The sequence below is a fragment of the Tiliqua scincoides genome, chromosome 2 (genome assembly GCF_035046505.1).
Source record: "Tiliqua scincoides isolate rTilSci1 chromosome 2, rTilSci1.hap2, whole genome shotgun sequence".
Lineage (NCBI taxonomy): Eukaryota > Metazoa > Chordata > Lepidosauria > Squamata > Scincidae > Tiliqua > Tiliqua scincoides.
In genome coordinates, this window is record NC_089822.1 from 231,096,458 (window position 1) to 231,120,078 (window position 23,621).

The 23,621-nt window shown below is 43.5% G+C and overlaps 1 protein-coding gene across 1 annotated transcript in view; it reads left to right on the forward strand.

The window, feature by feature from the left end:
* Positions 1-23,621, forward strand: part of SUMF1 (sulfatase modifying factor 1) — an 83,052-nt gene that overhangs the window by 20,750 nt on the left and 38,681 nt on the right. Inside the window, exons 4-5 of the mRNA XM_066614923.1 lie at positions 18,418-18,500; positions 21,527-21,649. Coding sequence (XP_066471020.1) covers positions 18,418-18,500; positions 21,527-21,649 — 206 coding nt within the window. The remainder of the gene's footprint in view (positions 1-18,417; positions 18,501-21,526; positions 21,650-23,621) is intronic.

The window sequence follows — 23,621 nt, forward strand, 5'->3', positions numbered from 1 at the left end:
TCATGGTAGCATCAAGTCTAATATATTAAAAATAAAATATTGAAATGAATGGCAATGGCTTCACTAGGGTTCGCGTCACCTGGTGTGGGATGCCAGCGCGTCAACCCACCATGCAGTGGGCGGGGCAAAACCCCAGGTGGTGGGCATAGTGATGTACCATCACTCCGCCCCCACTGATATTTGGCTATACCTTTTGATAGAACAAAGATAGGACACATTCTGCATGAAATTATGCCTTGATTGATATATAACATGATGGCATTATTCCTCCAAACCGTGATTTTCGTGATTTTGGTTGCTAGTGGTGTCACCCCCCCCCCCCGGGTGCCAACTTACTAACACCTTATTGCAGCAGTTCTCAAACTTTTAGCACTGGGAGCCACTTTTTAGAATGACAGTCTGTCCAAGACCCACCAGAAGTTATCTCATGGTGGAAGTGACATTATTAGGCAAATTAAAATAAATAAGTATAAATAATTAAAGTAAAACAAATAATTAAATAAGCAGAAGCCAGCCCTGTTCCACCAAGTGAATTTCCTCTGTAGCCTGCCTGCAATAACACCCCTGCCTCTAAAACCAGTAAGGTTTTCAGCCCTACCCAGTGCCCAGTTCAGTTTAAGAACTTCTGTTTAAACCAGATCATATCAGGATCCACCTGGCTTTGCAAGTCTCAAAAAGGTTCACTGTATTCGCTGTAACCTCTGTTTTGATCCTTTTTAGTGGGGAGGGGGAAGCTGCCTTCTGGATCTCTTGTTCAGCTGCAGGTGCATAGGATCAGGACCATTCTGGTAGACTTGCACTCTCCTTCACCTGATCTTCCACACGAGCCAAAGCATGTTTGCTTACTTGAGAGTAAACGCAACTGTGAGGCTTAGTTTTGCTTTCCATAGGCCTCAATACATTTGTCTGCTTGGAGGCAGGGACTTCCTTCTCAGGTGTTTTGGGGGGCTGCAGTCATTGGATCAAGACCATTCTGGTGTTGTTGGATTCCTTTCAGCCTGCCCTTTCCAACGGACTAAGGCAAGTTCGCCTTCTCGCGAGTAAACACGCAATACGGCTCACTTTCCATAGGGATCCATGCATTTTTTGTTCTCCTGTTTTTTGGCCATACCTTTTGATAGAAAGGAGATATTTCACTCTGGTGTTTTACATTGCATTCCGCTCAAAATTCCACATCCAATGGTATGTAATATGATGGGGTTACTCCTAACCACCGCAATTTTAGCACGTCACCCCTCAGTGCGCATCACCCCCCCCAGTGCACGTCACCCGGTGCAGCCCACACCCCCCGCAGCCCCCTAGCGACGCCACTGATGAATGGGGACCCACCTGAAACTGGCTTGCGGCCCACCTAGTGGGTTCTGACCCACAGTTTGAGAAACAATGATCTACGGTATTTGCAGGCTCATACCCCATAAATGAACTTGGGTCACCATCTATATTTGTCATTTGGGGATGGCTACGCCAATGTTTATGTGTGTTCCTGTCAATATACGCAGGAGGAAATGAATATTCTGTACCCAATGTGCAGCAATCCCCACATCTGTTTATAATCACATGTACTGGGTTTTTTTTTTAAAGTCCACCTGAATTCCTTTATTGAAAGCTACACATATCCCAGTAGACCTTCATGAATAAGCATATAATGTGGCAACAGGTTTTAGTATTAAAAAACCAGAACTAAGCTTTCACTGATAGTGATTGAAGATGGTGATGCTTTATGTAACAAAAATTGACTGATTGTGATAGGGGGGGAAAACGCACAAGACCCATATCTGTATTAGAAATCATGTCACTTTTACAGTGTTGATAAAAGAATAGTGTTTTCCAATGCTATATCAGTATCTTTCCTCTCTATTTCGCTACTTGCAGCATACTTTATATTGTTCAGGGTTTTGTTTTGTTTTTTCAATGTGCTAAGAGAGGCAACAGCAAATTAATTTTTTTTCTTAAACATATGCAGGGGGCCACTTGCAGGTTTTCAATCACAGTTTGGCAGACTGTTGGGGGAGGCTGCAAGGTGACTTAGTGTTTTCAAACCTAATCAGTTTAACTTCCACAAGAGTGATTCATCTTGCCGTGTCCCACTGCGCTCCCGAAGGAAAATGCTATGCATTGGAGCAATAATAGCACATGTTGGAACACTCCATGTGCAGGACTGCAAGGTGCAATTAGGTCCTGCAGGCTTTACTCTTTTCTTTCTGAGGGAAGCGGATGCTGTGAATGAAAGGGGAGGGATGAAGCTTAATGAGTCTGTTAAGCCACAGTTTAAAAACCAACAGGGTGCTTAAATGTGACGTGATACATGAGGCTAAACAAAACCCTCCCCCCCCCCTGCCTCTTCTGGGAAAATGGTTCTGCTTTCACTACTGGCAAATGAAAAGATTTATAACTTGCCTTTGTAGGACAGATGCGGAGCAAAAACCTTTCGGTCAGCCTTGCCCATGTGGCCCAACTGCCACTCATCTTCTCTTTTCCTGAGCTTACTCAAGGGCCAGCCTTCCTGCTGCAGCTTAGAAAAGGGGCAGCCCAATTGAACTGAGGCTGCCTGTGCCAGAGTACAGAGGAGCCAAAACTGCTGCCGCTGAATCCTGCAGGGCCAGGGAGGAAATTGGAGGTCTCCTCAAAGGCACGGAACATTTGTTCCCTTACCTCACATTGAGCCCCATAGCAGCCACTATGGGTCTCCTTGGATCTGGACCAGCTCAGTTACTGGCATAGTTCTGAGTCGTCGCAAAGAGCATGTTGAGGCCTGGCCTCCCCAAAACTCAGTCTTTGTTTGCTTTAGACACCTTTCCCCATGTGATCTTATATGCAAGGGTGCAGTGGAGGGAAGAGCATGCTGGTTAGCCTCACCCATGTGTGTGAAGATGTGTAACATCACACCTATTGAGATGGGAGGAGGAGCGGCTAGAAATAGGGCCTTATCAGTAGTGGCACCAAACTTATGGAACTCCCCACTGCCTCTTGGTGTATGAACTGCTCCCGCCTTAGAGGCTTTCTGGCAGGGCCTAAAGACATTTTTTTTTTAGATTAACTTTCTGAGAGTATGGTTTTCTATCTGGGTCTTTACTACCATGCTGGTTTTAGTTTTTATAAACTCTGCCCTTTCTTAATGTTGCTGGTCTTATAATTTTAAGCTTGTTTTAAGTCATTTCTGCCCAATGTTGCATATACTCAGCAGGGATCAAATGTATACACGTGTGGGTCGGGCAAAAATGGGTTAATTGTTTAAGGCTATTTTAATGTTTACATATAACATGCAGCACAATCCTATCTTGCGCTGGAACAGGCAGACCAGGAGGCCTGCGCTGTATCCAGCTCAAGATAGGTGCCCAAAGTGGCTTAGCTGGAGGCAAAGGAAAACTCTTCCCCTTATCCCGGGTAAGCCACTGCAGCCCCAATGGTCTCCTCAGACTTGCACCACCTCCAGAGGTGACATAAGTCTGAGGAGAGTGGAGCGGCTTGTAGCTGCTCCATGCTGTTCAGGGAACAGAGTTGGGATCTGGCATAACAGATGCGTTCCAGCCCCGCCTCCTGCTCCCCACCCGCCTGCTCCCAGAACCGCCTTGTGCCTGCCCTCCCCCACCCTGGAACGCCTCCCTCCCGCTTCCTCCCCACCCTCCCCAGTCCCCTGAATCGGCTGAACTCAGCTGATGGAACCTACCTGGAGCAAGCCGGCATGGAGGCTGGATGTGGCCTTCATGTTCCAGCACACCTCCGTGCACTGGCACAGCTTGCTCCTGAGGAGGCGCAAGCATGCTTTATGGCATGTTTGCAACTCTCCTGGGCTGTGGCCCAAGGGCGCTTTAGGACTGCACCTTTACTGTTTTAAATGTAGTTTTTATGTTTGTAAGCTGCTTTGAGTGCTTCTCGGGGAGAAAAGTGGGATATAGATTTAGGAAATTGTCAGGACTGTTAGGGTGGAGCAGCTTCCAGGCAGAGGGCCTCAGACTCACCCTGTGACAGGTCCTTGGGGTGAGGCTGAGTGGCCTCAGGTCCAAAGGGGGCATTCAGACTCACCCTGGTCCCCTTCTTTGGCTGCAGAGGTAGCTTCCCATTTACCGGTGTGCAGCCTCCCAGCTACCAGCCTCTCCAGGCAGGCTTCCTCCTCCTCATTGGCCTCCCCTGCCTTTATGAAGCTCCTGGCCCCACTGCCTTCTCAGGGCAGCTGCACCTGGCCAGGCAGCCCAGCTGGTCCTAGGGTCGCCCCCGCCCTGCTGTAGGTGCCGGTGGGGGCTTGTGAGCCATCCCAGCGGCATCACACCCTTGCCTGCCTCTTGCTCCTCCCCCTCCTTGCTCTCTGCCGTCCTGCTTCCTGCTGCTTCCAGCCGCTGGGCGAAGAGCCTTGGCGGCGGCCGTGGACAGAGGCACCCTCCCCAGGGGCTTCCTTGTCCCTCTGGGGTGCTCCACCGCTCACCCTCCTTTGCTGGGCCTGGCCCCAAGGCCTCCCTCCCCACTCCCTGGGCTGCCGCGGGTGGGGTGTGCTGCAGCTGCTGGTGAAGCCGCTCTGACAGCTTCGCCTCGGCTGTGGGGAGAGGCGCTTCCCCATGGGTCGCCGCCATTCGGGGGCAGCATGGCTGCGGGTGGGGCTGCTCCGCCCATGCCACTGCGGGTGGGGCATGGAGCTGCCGCTGGCGGAGCCACCCCTGCTGCTCCACCACCATTGTGGGGAGAGCCACTGTGCTGGGGGTTGCTCCTTCCCCCGCCCTCGCCTCCCTGCCTGTCCGGGTCGTTTGCAGGGGCGACTGGCGGGGTCTGCCTGCTGCTGTCTGGGGGCTTCCCTTGCCCATCCTCCGTCCCCACTGCCCTGCCAGGTAAGACAGGGGATGGCCCGGTGGCAAGCCCCTGACAGAAATAAATAACAAAGCCCTGCTTAACCCTTTCTACCAATGTTCTCATTTATTACGTACAAGTGAATTTTTTGCATTGGGGTGGGGAATCAAAAATATGCTTCTCCACCTGTAGTTCAAAATGGAACCATTCAGAAGTCTACCATCTTGGTTTACAACCTTGCTCTGTGTAATGTGTAGATTACTTCACAGCAGCCAGTGACTTTGAAATGGAGAGCTGTAAAGACTATTCCATTGACCAGTTTTGGACTATTTTTTTTCTCTTTTGTATTTTTAATGTCTTGAAGTTTTCTGATGGGCTAAAATCATATAATAGTTCAAGTGGCCTAATGAATTCAGATGGAAGGATGGAAAGAAGGAGTCTTTTGTTTTACTCTTCTGAAGAAAAATTGATACAGAGCTCATTTGCTTGGAGGACATTGGGTGGTTCTGCCAAATATATATAGCAAAGGTGGCAATAAGAATGTTTGGTTCTAGGTTCTTCAAGCCGCGGACGCTCAGGCTCACTCTCAAATTTTGGGGTTGAGAAAGCAAAAGACTGAATAGGTATTATAAGCCTTTTCTCAAATCAGGCTGCACTGCAGAAACTCCCAGTGCTAAGGAGAGGTCAGCAAGGCTAGATAGCCTTGCTCTGTGGACAGCAAGGTTCTATCCACAGAGTGGATAGAGAGATGCTCTTTACACTCTCACATAACACCAGAACCAGGGGACATCCACTAAAATTGAGTGTTGGGTGAGTTAGAACAGACAAAAGAAAACATTTCTTTACTCAGCGTGTGTTTGGTCTGTGGAACTCCTTGCCACAGGATGTGGTGATGGCATCTGGCCTGGACGCCTTTAAAAGGGGATTGGACAAGTTTCTGGAGGAAAATTCCATTACGGGTTACAAGCCATGATGTGTATGTGCAACCTCCTGATTTTAGAAATGGGTTATGTCAGAATGCCAGATGCAAGGGAGGACACCAGAATGAGGTGTCTTGTTATCTGGTGTGCTCCCTGGGGCATTTGGTGGGCCGCTGTGAGATACAGGAAGCTGGACTAGATGGGCTTATAGCCTGATCCAATGGGGCTGTTCTTATGGCTAAGATACATCATAGAAGGAATTAAAATGACAGACTGAGGATGCAGTCCTAATCAACTTTCATTGAGGTAAGGGCAATGCAGCTCTGAGGTAAGGGAACAAACATTCTCTTACCTTGAGGAATCCTTCTTGACTTGCACCCGACTGCAGGATGCAGCACATGCCCCATTGGCACAGCTGTGTCAGTGCTGGAAAGTTGGTTAGGATTTGAGCCCATGTCAGAGTTGCAGGCAGCTGTAACCAACCTAGGATCTGAATTACAGGGGATGTTTGCTTCTGCTATTGCTTCTATAGGTTCCGGTGGCAACTGAGTTGCTTTTGGGATCCTGAAAGTGGGAAAGAGATTGACTTGTAACGTATGGAGTTCTGGCATTTCTGCCCATAAGTGGGGGGAGGAGGGATGGCCATCCCATTCTTTCCAGTGTAGGTGGACCAGCCTAGAGCTTCTTCCTGTGTGCTGAAGTTATGCCCTGTTGTTTGAAGCCTAATCTGCTTGAAACAGATTAGGATGAGTTGGTCTGGGTGTGGACTGGGAGTTTCTTCCACTTTGTTACAAGAAAACTCCCTAAATCTAGACAATGAAGAATTGGAGGGATTGGTCATCCCTCAGATTGTAATAGAGGCAGAGATGTGTTTGACCTGGAAATGCATGTTTTTGATCTCTCAGAAGGGGAAAAAACTTGTACTCACGCATGCTTTTATATCTGTTGGGGCAGGAAGTTTAAGCTTTCCAAAGGATTGCTTCTCTGAACCCAAATTGAGGATGAATGCAGGTGGTGGGCTGGTATTCTGCTGTTGGACTATGTTAATGAAGCAGTCTTGGACGGGTCAGGGTGGAATTGTATCTCTTTTCCCTTGGAGGAACTGTGATGCTTGGTATGGTAGTTGAAATACTCTAATTCAGGGGTCTCCATACCCCGGCCCAGGGGCCAGATGCGGCCCGCGGCAAGCCTCTATCTTGCCTGCGGCCAGCTTCTTGTCCCCTGAAAGCCTCTGGCCCACTTGGACAAACATGACTGGAACTATGCTCTGGTTGCATCTGGAGAGTGTTCAAGGGCCAGAAGAGGTTGAATGAATGAGCCCATTCATTCATTTATTCACTCAACTAAGTTCCCTCTCTAATTTATTTAAATAAATTTTATGTTTAAATTTTTTTCCGGCCCTCAACACTGTGCCAGATATTTGATGTTTGGCCCTCTGGCCAAAAGGTTTGGAGTCCCCTGCTCTAATCCAGTGGTTGTCAAACTTTTTAGAGGTCCTAGAGGCTACTGTCTGATTTATAAATGCCAAGGAGTGTGGTTATAATGGTGATTGGGCAGTTCTGCTCCCCCATAGCAGCTTGTTACTTGATGCACAGAGCCTAATCTGCCCTGTCAGTTTTGTGAACCACCAAAAAGTGGGTCACAACGCACTGGTGGGTCCTGCACACACAGTTTGAGAACCACTGCTCTAAACGTAACCTGAAAAGGGTTCATTTGCATTCCAGAAAACACAGGTACATGTTAAATGCAAAATGTTGCACTGAGATTAGAGATTCTGAGTGTACGGCATTTTCATTGAATGTTATGCAAGTCACATGCAGTTTTTATATTTGCATAACTGTCTTTACTTCTGTTTCTTCTACCACGAGGCACGTTTCTGTAAGCCTCTGTAACCTAATCAATGTGTCAAGGTCTTTGGCCTAACTTGGAAGCCTTGTCCCTGATGCTGACTGAGGAGGCAAACTGGAACTGGCCTGCAGCCCAAAGTGATGAGCTCTGCTGTTCCCTTCCAGAGATTTTCCCTATTTGGTTAGAGTAACTTTTAGAGGACTGTCCTTTGCCTTGTTTTTCAATATGTATTATTAGGACATCCTGGCATGCAGAACATCTTCTGGGTAGGCATGGAAAAATGATATTCTGATTACTTTGGCAAGTAGCCTAGCAATGCAGGGACTTGCATTTCTTGAGGCTTTTATTTCTTTAACCTGATATTTAAGGGTTTAGCCAAAAGTGTTTCCTATCTGTCAGATGTGTAGGCTGTAATGGAGAGTACAAAAGCAACATCTGGAGGAATAATAGTTGCTTGGTTTAGAAAGAAGTCTTAAATTTTAAAACAAGTCCAATGAATTGTTGCCAATTTCCCAAATGACAAAATTCCAGCTGTAATTTAGAGGGGTGTTTCTTTCTCTCTCTTCCTTTATCTCTTTGGTATAAGTTATGTGAAGCTGGCAAGTGCTGCTGAATATATAGGATTGAGAGTGACAGGCAGAGCCATAGAAGCAACCTAAGGAAACTACAAGGGTCAATCAAACTGAAAAGTTGGATTTGCACAGGCATTGGAAAAAGTGATTCAACTTGGCGTTGGATTTTACTGAGGGAACTTGGTCCAATTGCTAGCAAACTGCATCCAAAAACCATGTAAGATTAATTTTGTTTGGCACTGAGCAGTTGGTGGCACACCAGATTCTGGCGCAGAACAGCACAATGTTGAGAAACAAGCATCAAAGGGAGGCTAGTTTGAGTTGATTTTAGTGAATCTTCTGAATCTCGCTCACAGATAAACCATCCTAGAAATCTGCTCTATATATAAAGCAAATGTGCATTGACCACCCAGATTGTCTAAGCTAAAAGTGTATTTAAGCAGATCAATAAGAAGTGATTTTTATATACCCTAAAGCGACCATTCTACTCTGAGTACGATTGTAGTGAGAGCTAGAGAGTTGAATGTTTTTGTTTAATCCAGACTGTAAGATATGAGCTTGTAAAACAATTCTGTTGCTTATTTTTATCTCAGTAGTTTTTTCTGGACACTGATTTGAATAAAGATTTATATCACAAAGGAGAACCAAATAAACCAGTTTTCTACAAGTCTTTCTCAACCAATTTATTATTTGAATCAAACTCTTTTTAGGTAATAAAACAGATCAGTGTGCAATAGCTGGAAATATCTCTGGCTATAATTTAGATCAAATTGCTGAAATCAGGTCACCAGTACGGATGTCGCTACATGGAAGCTGAATCTGAGCATACTGCTGATTGGAGGACAGTACGTGGTGACTGTTATGCCTAATATTACTGGCTCAGTATTTCTTGGTCACATATTCTTTAGAATAATTATGAGCCATATTTTGTGGCTTCTGTTGCAGATGGTGCTAACAGTTCCCCAAGTCATCGATCCCTTCTGCATTAAAGCGTGTCCATTGTTGCATGGTGATAACATTTTTTTGGGCAGTGTTGCTACATTTTGCAGTGGAAATTGAGCATACCAAGAGAAAATGTCAGGCGTGTCTTGGGCTAATATAAAAAGCCCTACCCCAAGTGAAAAGTTTACACTGTGGCCCTTCCCATTCCACATTAGCTCTGGTTTCTGGTATCTGGAGGAATCCACAGGGTCGATCACATTCTTAGGGCCCAATCCTATCCAACTTTCAAGTGCTGATGCAGTTGTGCCAATGAGGCATGCTCTGTATCTTGCAGTGGGGGGGGGGGAAGCTCTGTATTTTGCAGTGGGGGAGGTGGGAGCCTTCTCAAAGTAAGGGAACATTTGTTCTCTTACTTCGGGGCTGCATTGTGGCTGTATCAGTGCTGGAAAGTTGGGTAGGATTGTTCCCTTAGTGGCATGAGAAGTCATGCTCCTGTGCTGCCCTCATATTATTAGATAAGGGTCTTAGAATTGGGTGGGACAATCTCCTTGGACCAACAACATGGCCCTCTCATAATTATACTACAGTACAGTTTTACTCTAGGCAATTTTGTGCATGCTTTATTACATCAGCAATGAGTTAATAAGGAGATTTCTGGAGGATTAGAATGCTTGCTTAAGATTCTGTGTCTTGTTTTGCTAGGTCCTAAGAATGTATTTGTGACTGGCCCTCTTGGACCTCTGCACAATGCAACAGGTATACTAATCTTCTGTAGAAAATGTCTGTTCCACACAGGTAAACATAACAAAATCTTGACATATACCCAATAACTCCCAGAGGTCCTTTTATTCCCTTTTGGTGGTTTTTGCTTTGTGATATGTCTGCAAAGTTGGCAGCAGCTGTTTTTTCAGCTTCAACGTAGTGCAGTTGCTATGGAGGTAGAAAGTAGAACAGAAGTAGGTCACTACAATACAGTGTTCGACGTGCTTAGGGAATGGAAAAAACTTTGCTGGAAAAAAATGCCACTCAGGTGAGCACTGCAGGTGCGCATCGCCTTAAAGTTGCTTACTTCCCCCTGGACAAAATGTGTATCTTTGCCTCTACATGGTCCTTTTCTAATATCAAGTCCTATAGAATGCACTGTTTTGGGCAGGGAACCTGCTGTGAGACAGATGGAATGGCAGCCTTGAAAGACACCGGTGTTTACTGTGTGTGAGTGAAAGATTACCCTGGACCTGAAATACTAGTATGTTGCTGTCAAAGATATCAGCGGGTCCTGGGGTGGACAGTAGTAATTACAGAGCCTGCATCCATTCTGTCTGCCAAAAGAATAACACTGCAAATCAGATTGCTGCCACGTGAGTCGCTGTCCACAGTGGCAGGGAAGCTCTGTAGGTGCACAGAAAGATGTGTCGGTCAATCCTATCTGTTTTGGGGTCAGAGATGGAGCTGAGGTCAGCAATGAAAAAGACAAGGCAGGTACTTGATAAGATGTTTTACTGCAGGCAATTAGCATTTTTTTTTATGATAGGGTGTCTTGAGGAGAGGAAAGAAGAGTGGCAGGGCACTGTAGAAAATGAAGACCTTCAGGGCAGCAGGTCTGGCTCAGTTGGTAGAGCTGCCGCCTTGTATGCCTGAAGAGCTGAGGCTGCCAGTTCAAAACAACCGGAAGTACCCAAGAACTGACGACACGCTGATATACTGATGAGCTGACCCTCGGTGGCAGAGAGGAGTTGCCGTCAAGTGGAGCGTGGGCAGCGAAGGGCCAGAGAGAGGCCAGACCGGGAAGGAATCCAGCTGGAATGAGGAGTTCTATGAAAGACTAGAACTGTAAAAATTGTAAAAATCCCTACAGGGGTTTAGAACAGCCTGCCTATGTAAACTGCCTTGGATTAAAGTCTGAGGAGAAATCTGATGACCAAAGAAAGGCGGTATATAAATACCTATATAAATAAATAAAGTATAAGAGTCTGTGTAGGTGGCACTGGTGCCTGTTGGCTACTTGCACCATTGCACTACTAACATCTGCCTCATTCTTTCATATATGTACTATTTTAGGCCCAACCCTAACTAACCCCCCACCCCACCTATACAGTCACACCTATAGAGCATGTGCTATACTTGTGGGGGGTGGGCCAGTCCCAGAGGACTCCTCAAGGAACATTTGTTCCCTTACCTTGGAGTAAGCCCCTGCTGCCTCAATAGGCCTCCTTGGACCCAAGCCATCTGGCACAACTGTGAGTTGATCCAGGGAGATGGATCAAGGTTGGATCGAAGGAGGGTAGGATATTGGCACTGTTGCTGATAACAGCTTCCATACTGCCCTTGGCACAGCCCCATTAGGTCCTGGCCCTGATCCCTGCCTCATCCTTCTCCCTCTGCACACCATTCTTCCCCCCCCCCCCCGTGCCAACTTATTGATGTGAGGACATGTTCGTGGACCACTATTGCATGGCAGCTGACACTCACTGTTTCTGGCTGTGGTTCAGTTGTGCGCAATATTGCATTGTGTTTTGCATCCCCAAAATGGCTACAGTTCTGATGGCGCTGTGGCCTATTAGGTGTGGGCCCTTTGTGTATCTTTAAAAAGCTTATGTTTAATTTTCAGGCAGAATGCTTTTCCTCTGTGCAAATGAAGCTCATTTCTCCCTATAGAAAGTGCTAAATGGCAGTTTAAGTTACTCCTTTCCCCTCACCGCACCACAGTGTAATTTATCTACTATTTTAGGGTCCGTTCTTCATTTTCTTTCACTTTTAACTTGCCATTTTTTTTCAACTTTTAAAGGTCACACCCTAGTCCTTTTCAATACTGCAAAGGAGACCTTTATGGGCAATTATCAGTACCTTAACTTGTGTCTTGAAACTCCCAGGCTGCTAGTGCTCCTATGGGAATACTGGCCTTGTGGACCTTCTATGTCCCACTCCTGTCAGGAGACTGGCAGTGGCATTTTGCCCCAGATACAGCTTGGGAGTCGTCCCCCCCAGGACTCCCTAAGAAGAAAGGTGTTTAGTCTACTTTCTCGATCTCAAAGGTGGCAAAATGAGGTGTCATAATGGTTTTGTTCTATACCTACAGATAGGCACATCCAGTGTTAGAAAATTCTAGTTATTGGCTTTATTTTCAGTATGAGTTAATGAACTCTGAGTCTGTCAAAAGCTTGGCAATACAATCCTATGCATATCTACTCAGTAGTAAGTCCCATTGTGTTCAATAGGGCTTATTCCCAGGAAAGTGTGTACAGTGGATCCTTTTTATCTGCAGATTCAGACCCCTTGGATTTGACTCACCATGGATGCTGAAGATCAATCGTATATGGAAAGGTACTCCCACAGCTGCCAAGGATCAACCTGTAGATATGATTGTAGCCATTCAGGCATTACTCCTCCATCCACACACAGTGAGATTGGCAGTAGGCTTCCACACAACTTTTTTCCCTGGGTCAGGAAGTTCCTGGGAGGTGGCTCTTTGTCACAAAATTTAATTTGCTGTGCCAGCAAGACGCAGTTACACCATTGAAAGCTCTATAGGAAGAGGGGGGGATTGCTCTGATAAGTAACTAAGGATTTGAGGGCTCTTTCCATAATTCTGGAATCAGTGCCACATTACTGGCCTGGGTTGTACCTTCGTAGGATGCACCCCGCACTCTGTACATATGTTCACACACACATCTCATGCATGCACTACAAATAAAAACTACCAGGCAACAATTGAATTACATGTCAAATCCTGCATTAATTTAGGATAGGATATGAACTTGATAAACAATTCAATATAAATAGGTTCAATATCCATTTTTAAGAGTGGTCTCAGTTTATGCAGCATTTACATGTTTCTCCACCAGAAGTCCTGTGCAATCCTGTGCACGCTGGCCTCCTTATCACTGTGGGGATAGGTGTATATGGGAAAAGAGCTCTGTCCAAGTAACTCTTTAATAACCCTTTTTAGATTATCAAACATTAGTTGGTGTGTTTTAAATTGATGTTACGGTGAGTAAAGACAGTAAGGAAAGCCAAACAACTGTCTTTAAATAGATATTTCAGCTTTGAATCTGGAGCAATTTCCATTATTGTGCCTGCTTAAGGGAATTGAAATATTTCCATGATTTTGTAAACAATTGAGGAAATAGTTGATTTCCAAACAAATGTTTCTCGATGCTGTTCTAGTACATATTTAATATAGCAGCATAGCAATGTTCTTTTAGTAGCTCTCGTTTTCTGCCTAATATCCATTAATAAAGGTATGAAGTTTTGTAAACTTCATACAAACCAATTATAAACCAATCTGCTTGCAGAAGGAAAGTTTGAACCAGCAGTTATCAAGCTCTGTGGGGGAGGGAAGTATGAACATTAATGCTCATTTAATTAAATACAGATGTTAAATAATTGATAGAGCAATTTTAAAATGTAGAAGTTTCTCAGATTGTAACAGGGGTTTGGACATTTCCCCAAGAACTCTGTGCATTTATTACTGTTCATCTCATTTTACATATGAAGAGAGTGACGTAAGAGAATGAGCTCTCCTCAAGTAACCTGTGGTTGTATTGTTAGATTGTTTGGGGGGGGGGGGTCTCAGTATTGTTGCAAAAATTTCATTGGCAGCAAATTTGAGTATGCTCTGCTGTACAAAAAGCCAGGTGCTGTAACCGAGCTAGTGTATTTCTATGACAGCAGTGTTGGCAAAACATGCTTTCCACATGTAAATTAAAGATGCATGAAATGTGATGTGTGAGCAGCTCTGGGCTCCAAAACGAGTGCTGCAACCACTAGAGAATGCTGATTCCATCATGTTTAGGGGCTTTCATCTTCTTATGTTTAAACATTTTGGGTTTCTCATTCATGTAACTGGAAAAAGCAAACCAGAATCCTTTTTATAAATGAGAATGTACTGATGCCATAAGATGTCAAGATGACTGGGCTGGCTGTTTCTCAAATCTAGTGTCATATTGCAAAAGCAACAATCTACCAGTAATTCCTATCTTAGCATGTACTTACTGTAAAACTTTTACAGTCTAACACAACCTTGGATCCCGCCCCAGCCCCCCAAGACCATGTGGCTCTTTCTGGCTTTTACTTCACAAGCTTTAGGATACTGTAGCCAACTTAGGGTATTATGTAACTGTAGAAAACAAATCTTATGAAAATGCAAGGTTCTTTTGATTCAAGAGCCAGGGACAATAAGAATACTACAGTTTTATTGGGAGCTTGGCAGAGACCTCATGATTTAGTGAGACAAATGCCTTGAACACAGTTTACCATGCAAGCATTTTTCAGTAATATCATGCAAGGGTTTCTGTGAGTTGATCACATGGAAAGGAATGTGAAACAGTGCTGCAATTTAATGTTTCCACCTGTGAAATGCCTTGCACCCTATTTTTGTGTCTGTCGCCATGCCAGCATTTTCCTTCTTGATCTTGATTCTGTCCCCTTTAATGAAACGGGACTCAGTTGCAGTGAATATGCCAAGAACCAATGCAGATGGAATTTTTTTAAACTGAACCAGAACTGAATGGCAGAATATGTTCCGTGGTACCAGATCTCAGCCCTGGGATATATGAAGAAATAAGATAACTGCATCTGGACATGCATGGAATGCCTTTGTGTCTCCACTGAATAATTGCATTTGATTCCGGCAATAGCAAAGGCAACAGGGAAGTAACAGGGGAAATAAATTCCATTTTAAGAACAACAAGAAACACAGCCTACTGATCCCAAAAGTGTCTTTCAAGATCCAGGTTTTTTTCTTGACATCTGAAGACATTCAGTGTTGGTGCTGGCCGGGCCTCCTGAGGTGAGATACATTCTACAGAGTTGGTACTGCTGCTGCGAAAGCCCTGCTCCTAATGGACACCTGTAAAGTTCAACTGGCAGGGGCGTCTCATGTAGGACTAGAGTATCAAGGCATCTAGAGTAGCGATGTTGAATGGAATTCATGGAGAGGAGACAGTCCAAATAGTTAAAAAAGATCCTAGTTGGCCAGGATGGAAAAGATGATCTTCCTGAGACACTGGCAAGCTGCTGATCTTCAGAGTAAGTATTAATCTAGTCTATATAGATCAGTGCTTCCCAAAATTTTTAGCACTGGGACCTATTTTTTAAAAATGGCAATCAACGCCCACATAACTTTACTAGACAAAAATATATAGAAAGAAATAATTTTTATTAATAATAAATAGACAGGGTTCTGTGCTCCCAAGGCTGCTAGATACCTTACATATAGAATATGTGTAGACATTTGCTAGACTCTCCACAGAAACTGAGTTCAAGTACTGTTTCCCCTAAACCTTTTTACATTCTAGGGTAGCCAGAAGGCTGAACAGGAGATGTAGGCTTCCAGGCCACACAAAAGGTTGAATTTGGGTTCATGCATAATGTATGGCATGCCAGTTAGTAGATAATCAGAAAATATTAACAGTATTTATTAACAGTATTTATATACTGCTTTTCAACTAAAAGTTCACAAAGCGGTTTACAGAGAAAAATCAAATAACTAAATGGCTCCCTGTCCCAAATGGGCTCGCAATCTAAAAAACTTTGACATTTTAACTTGGGGGGGGGGGAGAGATATGAAGATTACTTTATACCACAAGTTAGCATTTCAACCATGAGAGCAGTCTTTCCCTCCAGATTTCTTCTACAAACTGGGCAAGGATGCTTGCACAGTTTTTTGTTTTTTTTAATAATTCAGAAACTTTTCTCAATCCACCCATAATCGACTCACAACCCACTTGTGGGTCCTGACCCACAGTTTGGGAAGCACAGAGATTGATCAATAGTCTGACTTGGTAAGCCAACTTCTTATGTTCCTCTGAGCCCACAAGGGCAGGGTGTTTTTTATTACTATGGTAGAAAAGGAATCTGAAGAGGTGTCGGAACAGCTTTGGATGTTTAATGATTTGGACAAATGCAGCATGTGTGAGTGGGTCGTACTTCCTGTGTTCATGCACATCATCTGGGTCCTAGCTAAATAAGGATTTCTTTTGGGAAGGCTTAAGCTGTATTGTCTTTGAAGGAAGAGTGTGGATTTATTGACATGTTGGCTATTCTCAGAACCTCATCTAAGTGAACTCATTCTTTTTCCATCAGTGCTCTCATCGTCTTAGATCTGTGCTTCCACCTCTGCCCCTTTACAGCATTGAGCTACTTCTGATGCAGAACACACTGCCTTTGATCCAAAGCATGAGAATGCCATGCATTATGAAAGCAATTAAGCTCCTTAGTGGTAAGAGCAGGATTGTGGTATTAAATGATGTAGAACTCTTATATCTTTTACCTAATTAGCCTCTGTGCTAATTAGATTTGTAATAATTAAAAGCTTTACGACATTCTGAGAATTTTTGGGGAAGGGTGTAAGTTGGAGGCAGCTGACATATTTGGAATGAGCAGCCTGAAACATATTTTGGAGAATGTTGGTGAATAATTGACTTAATAGGCACTTAGAAGCTTTAATCTAGAGCTTGTGGCATTATGTCTCTGAAGCCAGTACCATTGTTTGCTGTGAATCGTACAGGGAAACCGCTTGGGGATCCAGGTGTTTTTCTCTTTATGACAGGACAGAGTATATTGGATTATTAGACTTGATGCTACCATGCTATGTGACTCCTTTTGGAGAAATGTTACAGTCCTGTACTTTTAACAAGCTACTATATATATTCCTTTAACAATGATAGTCAATGGGATTTACTCCTGGGTAAGTGTAAGTAGGATTGCAGCCTAGGATTGTTAAAAATGTTACTGCTTGATGATGTCACTTCCGGTCATGACATCACTTCTGGTGGGTCCTGACAAATTCTTATTCTAAAAAGTGGGTCCCGGTGCTAAATGTGTGAGAACCACTGCCTTGGGGCAGGGGTCTCCAAACCTCGACCCGGGGGCCAGATGTGGCCTGCAAAGTGCCTCTATCTGGCCCGCAGCCAGCCTCTGATCCCCCTGAGAGCCTCTGGCCCAGTTGACCAAACACAACCAGAGTTGTGCTTGTGGGATGGGGAAATGGGGATCCATTTAAGTGTGTGCCTTATTTCTTGGGCTGTGTTGGTGCTTGAAGAAATCCTGGACATTTGAGCCCATTCATTCATTCATTCATTTCAGTTCCAAGTTCCATCTCTAATGTATTTATTTAAATTTTATATTTAATTTTTCCCCCCGGCCCTCAACACCATGCCAGATTTTTGATGCAGCCCTTCAGCTGAAAAGTTTAGAGACCCCTGCCTTAGGGTAATGATAGAAAGTGGTGAAGCTCCATGAAATTTTGTTTCTAGCCTTGTGTATCAGTCGTGTTAAACTGTAATAGCAATCCAGATCTTCATTTTCCATCATATACATTAATTAGAAAGAATAGCTCAAGGTTACATATAAATCAGGCCTGCAGACCTTTGTGACTCATTCTAGCTGAACATAACTCATTTGTTGCATATTGCGTGGCCGACTGAGAGATAAAATGCTTCCACCACTTTTTGCAAGTTTTCCCCTGCCCTTCCTACCTTTAGGAGTACACCTAATTTACATAGAGAATCTGATTGCAACATTGCAGTTCACCATGGTAATAAAATACTCGGAAAATCATTCCAAAAGATGCAGTTCATGACTGTGTAGTCTCCACCATCTGGACACTTGCAACACTACATCAGGTGATGATTGGTGAGTTAATAAGCAGGAAAGAAAAGGAAAATAAAATTGATTTTTGGGTTTTGATCTGAGGGCAAAAAACAACCAACCAGATTCCTAAAGAACTGCTTGCACAGACTGATAGCTGTTGATGGTCTAAATGTGCTATTTTAAGAAAATGTAGTAAAGAGGTTAAAATTCTAATCCCCTTCCTAGACAAAACATTGCAGCTTTTACAGCACTGAGGTGGAATGTTAAAATCTAGACTACTGGAGCAGTGCAGAACAACCTGGCATGTGGGAAACGGTTAGTAAGACATCTTGGACAGGTTTTGTGAATATCCTCGGGGCTTAAAATTGGAACAAGCTGAGAGGATAAGTGACAAACAGTGTTCTTGGGACTGCTGTCAGAAGACTTCAAATGCTAGAAACTGTTCCTGATGAAGCCTCACAGATGGAGGAAGAGAAACACAGAGGTTGTCAAGAGAATAGGATATGCTGTGGGTTTAAAAATAACTGAATACGTCTGCCATGCCACTGTTCATATTATCTTCAGTCATCTGTGTCATATTCTGAAAGCTTTTGATTGGCTGGTACTAAACCTTCTGTCCAGTGGGTTTGGTTGCCAACTGAGGGCTATTTGAAATTGAAAATGTGGTACAGTCCTCGTTTTGCTGCTATTCATTGTACCTTTCTTCTAGAGTGGGCTCTGGGTAGTCTGTTCAGAAGAACTTTAAGTTTTTCTTTGCCTGCTTTTAGGTTGCAGCTGCTCCTTGGTGGATGCCTGTCAAAGGTGCTAACTGGAGGCACCCTGAGGGTCCTGATTCTGATATCTTAAGCAGGTGAGCCTGCGATGGTTACTGGCTTGCAGATGTGGTTATTGTAAGGCTGCATCACCATAGGTAGAGGTGTTTGAAAACGGTTTTGTTTATTTTACTCAGTCCATTCTGTTTCTGGTGAGTAAGATAGGATCTTACTGAACAAACACCTCTGTCAGTAGGGGCTTAGTACAAAGGTGCAGATAACCGAGCATGAAATGTATACTAAAATGTATACTGAAATGTATGCTGCATCACTTCTGCAAGGTGCTCTTGTTCGAAATGTTGCTTTTCCTTAAAAAATAAAAACAGGGACCTGGCATGTGTTTCAAAGGGAAAAGCAGTGTTAGTTGCATGTTTACATCTTTCATAACTGATGCAGGAGGCATGAATTTTTTCCTTGTGTATTTGTACCGCATCACAAAATATTTAATGAGGAAATCATAAGGACATAAGAACAGCCCTGCTGCATCAAGCCATAGGCCTATCTAATCCAGCTTCCTGTATCTCACAGTGGCCCACCAAATGCCCCAGGGAGCATGCAAGACACAAGAGACCTGCATCCTCGTGCCCTCCCTTGCACCTGGCATTCTGACATAGCCCATTTCTAAAATCAGGAGGTTACACATACACATCATGGCTTGTAACCTTGATGGACTTTTCCTCCAGAAATGTGTCCAATTGCCTTTTGAAGGCATCTACGCCAGATGTCATAATCATCTTGATGCCATCTTGAAAAGTTGGTAGTAGATGGGAAAGTAAATGAGAATCTTATGACAGATTGTTCACCATGCCTGTAGGTCACATTTGGAAGTGCCAACATTCTACCTGCAGCCCAATGCTATGGTTATCCCTGCCATAGCATGTAGCTATTGCAAAATGGGCTGCACTGCGTTCTGTGGTGGGAAGGGAAAAGGGAAAATTATTTTCCCTTATCCTGTGTATGCCCATTGACTGGCAGTAGGTCTCCTCAGAGCTGCACCTGCTCTTCAGCTAGTGCAAGCCTGAGAAGACAAGGGGATGTGTTGACTGGCAATGGAGGGGATATCATCGAGTGCAAGTCATCTGCACCAGGTGCTGCATCTAGCCCTCCCCCTTTCTGCCCCATTACACCTGCCCCCACCAACTCACCTTTGTTGGTTAGGTCTCTGTTGACCCACCAGTGTGCGCGGGGCCTCCACAGCCTTTCTGGCAGGGGTCTGGAGGCTTATGGCTCTGTGCAGTCCCAGAGCACCTTTTGTGACAGCATGTCCTGCCACCGGAATGCTAGTTCTGTTGGTGGTGGCGGCCCGCAGGATTGGTTTGTTCATTCAGTATTTGGTTTTCAATTGTGTTCAGCCAGATGGAAGCTTGGAAGAACGGAATGATCTGTAACCATTCATGTTTGTCCTCAGTTGAAGGCTGCCTTTCTTGCATCTACGCATATATTGAATATGTGAATGGGGATTTGGATTATGTCTGGTGGTGCTCACTTTCATGTGTTCAGTGGGAGATGACAATGGGACTTTGAAGCATAATCAGTGCCTATTGGTGTGACATGGTATCATTGGTGAATAATGAAAGATTAGAGTACAAGTCTTCACTTTTCTAGCATAGTATCTTTCTCTATGAAGTCACTCTGATAGTCTGCCCAGACTGTACATTTGATCTTATTAGTACTATTAAAGTATAAGAAAGTAGCCATTGCAAGTTGATTACACTGAGAAAGAGAGAGATTAGGAAAAGGGAATTAAAAAGCATGATGGCCCGGAATAACAAAAATGCTTACTGTGATGGATTGACTCTAAATTCAGACCTGCTCCCTGCTCTGCAACATGTCTTACCAAACCTGCGTGCAAACTGGCACATTGCAACATATACTCTTTCCCTTGCTCTAACCCAGAGATAACTGACTGACTTTGTAGAAAACCGTAAGATACAAAGTGGCCTTGAGTCCATCATTAGAGTATTTTAATCAGATTCTTTGCCTCCAGGCTGATAAGAGCTGAAGTGTAATCCTTTAAGACAAGAACCACATCACTGTAACATCATCTGATGCTTGTGACTCAAGATGATTTTGTCACTTGGTCTCCAATGGGATGAAATGAGAATGAACTGACACCAAAAATAGGCACCCATTACCCTTCGAGGATTTTTTAAAAGAGGTCAAAATCAGTTCTGTAAATCTGCTCTCTTTAGCCTTAATGCATTGTGGAAGTTTATTATCCTGACCTAATACAGGTTTTGGGGTATGTTAACTGAAGTATTCTAGAACAGTGTTCTAGAATGGGAAAGGCAATGTAATATGGGAAATATTTCTAAAATCTACAGAGGACTCAAATGCAAATAAAAACGAGGTGTTGCTGAGTGTTTGTCTTGTTGCCAGTTGAGATTGCTAATGGAGATCCAGATAGAACAACTGGTATGATGAGGCTGCAGTCTAATGTTCTGTATTGTGCTTGTGGTGGTGAATCTCTGTCACTAACAGAGCATGTATTGGATGAGAGGAGATGATGAGAGACGGACAAAGAGGCAAAGATGGGAGAGCTGCATGAGAAGGTGGCATACACAAGTCCAGACAGGTTCTACGAGTATCATTTTTGATGTTGTGATGCACACAAAATGAGAGAAGTGATAGGAAAGGGTTCCAGAAATCTGAATACCCTTTTAAAGTATTGCCATTAACTTTTATGGATAGCATACCTGTGCTCTCTGGTAGTCTCTCTGTTCATTCCCTTTCCTTTTGGAATCCACAAGATAGTTGCTCTTTTTTTTACTTCCCTTTCTATTTTCATCCAACTTTGCCTATACACTTTTCTGCGGTGTCCTGCTACCTCTTTACTCGTACGGATTTTGGGGGCTTCTTTTAATATTCTATTCATTTCAGACTCTAGTCAGAATTTTAGCGCAAAGCAGGTTATCTGAGTGTTTATATATAAAAATCTTAATGCATTCCTTGATTGTATGAGGCAAGTCCATTATCTGATAAGAGGTTCTAACTCTGTCAGAATCTGAACTGATGAAGATACCCTTGTTTTGCATTGAGCTGTGCTTTCTTTTTTGTCTCTCAGAATGGATCATCCAGTTCTTCATGTATCTTGGAATGATGCTGTCGCCTTTTGCACTTGGGCAGGAAAACGACTACCAAGTGAGGCTGAATGGGAATATAGCTGTCGTGGAGGCCTTGAGAACAGGTACATGTCATAATTTGTTTCTTGTGCAGGTGGTGGTGGGAGCAGGAGCCTTGCTTATACAAAGTGTAAGGAGAAACTCAAGTTCTACTCGTCCCAAGTTTAAATATATCAGAGTTTAATAACCTGTAGCTCTCAAATTACAATATATGCAAAACGGAGGTTTTAACTGGGAAGCCTACCGAGCTCTTCCTTTATTAAAGTATGAGGATTTTACCTTCCATGTTTGTAGCAAAAAGAGCTTTTATACTAGGCAAAAGCCTACCCCAGACTGGCGAGAGGGGAGGTGTGTTCAATAGGTTTCATACATTAAAAATTGGTCACTTGTTTTCAGTAAAGTGACCCAAGTTAAACCCAAATGCAGCCTGGTGTCTTCATTGGGGCCCACAAGGGTAAATGGAATGCCAGATGCAGGGGAGTAGCAGCGAGATGCAAATATCTTGCGGTCTTGTGTGTGCTCCTTGAGGCATCTGGTAGGCTGCTGTGAAATAGGCCCTGGGCCTGATCCAGCAGGGCTCTTTGTATGTTCTTAGCTGACTAGAAGGCCTACTAATGAGAAGTAACGGGTCACACATCCCTAATCTGCCAGAAATATTTTTCTCTTTTTAAAAGTGTATTTGTCTTTCTTCTTTATAAACAGATGAGTGGAAAAATGATCATTTATGAACTTCAAAAAAAAAAAAAACTGGGAAAGTTCCATATTGGGATATGGAACTCAAGTGAAACTACCCTCCCATGCTAGTGTCACTCCCCTGCCCATACTCTTTTAAACTGGAAGGGGGCATCCCTCATTCTTACAGGGCAGTAAGGGGGATTTAAACAGGCAGGATGATGGCCCTCAAGATATGACCTCCAGTACTTTTTTTTTTTTTTTTTTTTTTTTTTTTTTTAATTACTTACTTTAAGACATGGGTACAGGAAAAATCACAAACATATATGTACAGGGTAATACACAAGGGAAAAAACACCAGGAAATCGCAGAACTGTAGCCGATACTCTTATGTTTCCCTACCTATCATCCTTGAATAACTTATTGTTTATCTAACCACTCATACAATGGTTTCCACAATTTCTGTATTCTCTCTATTTCGCCATCTCCCAATCTTTCCGTCAATACATCTATTTCAACCATCTCATATAATTTCTCAATCCACATCTCTACAGTGGGAGTATCAGGGTTCTTCCACAATCTAGCATACACCAATCTCGCTGCAGTAATTGCATACAACAAAATATGTTTAAGATCATTGTTATAACTTTCAGGAAAAATACTCAAGAGAAACAGTTCTGGTTGGAAATGTATTTCACAATTAAAAATAATTTGAATAGTTCTATATATTTTTTGCCAAAAATTTTTGGCCTTAGGGCAAAGCCACCACATATGATAAAAAAAACCTTTCACCTCTTTGCATTTCCAACACTTATCGCATGTGCCGGGATACATTTTTGCTAATCTATCTGGAGACAGGTACCATCTATAAAACATTTTGTATATGTTTTCTTTCATTGTTACTGCCTTAATTATCTTCATATTTCTCTTCCAAAGCTGGTCCCAATTATTCATTGTTATATTATGTCCAATATTTTTTGCCCATATAATCATTACCTCTTTTACCGATTCGTCTACCATTTCCATACTCAACAAATATTGATACATCCTTCTGATATAATTTTGCTCATTTGATAAAAATATTTTATCAAATTCCGTCTCCTCTGGGTAGATTCCTTCTTTTTTATCTTTCAACCATCTTGTTTTAATCTGTAACTCCGTCAACCAATCCAGTTCAATCCCTTTCTCCCACAATACCTCTTTTGAGTACATAACTGCTTTCTCATCTAATAATTCATCATATCTCCTATTCTGTGAACCTCGGAACCACATTGGCCTAGTATCAATTTCTAACGGTTTCACCCATCTTGGAATCTTCTCGTAAACTTTATATCTGATTTGTTCCCAGACAAACAACAATGCTCT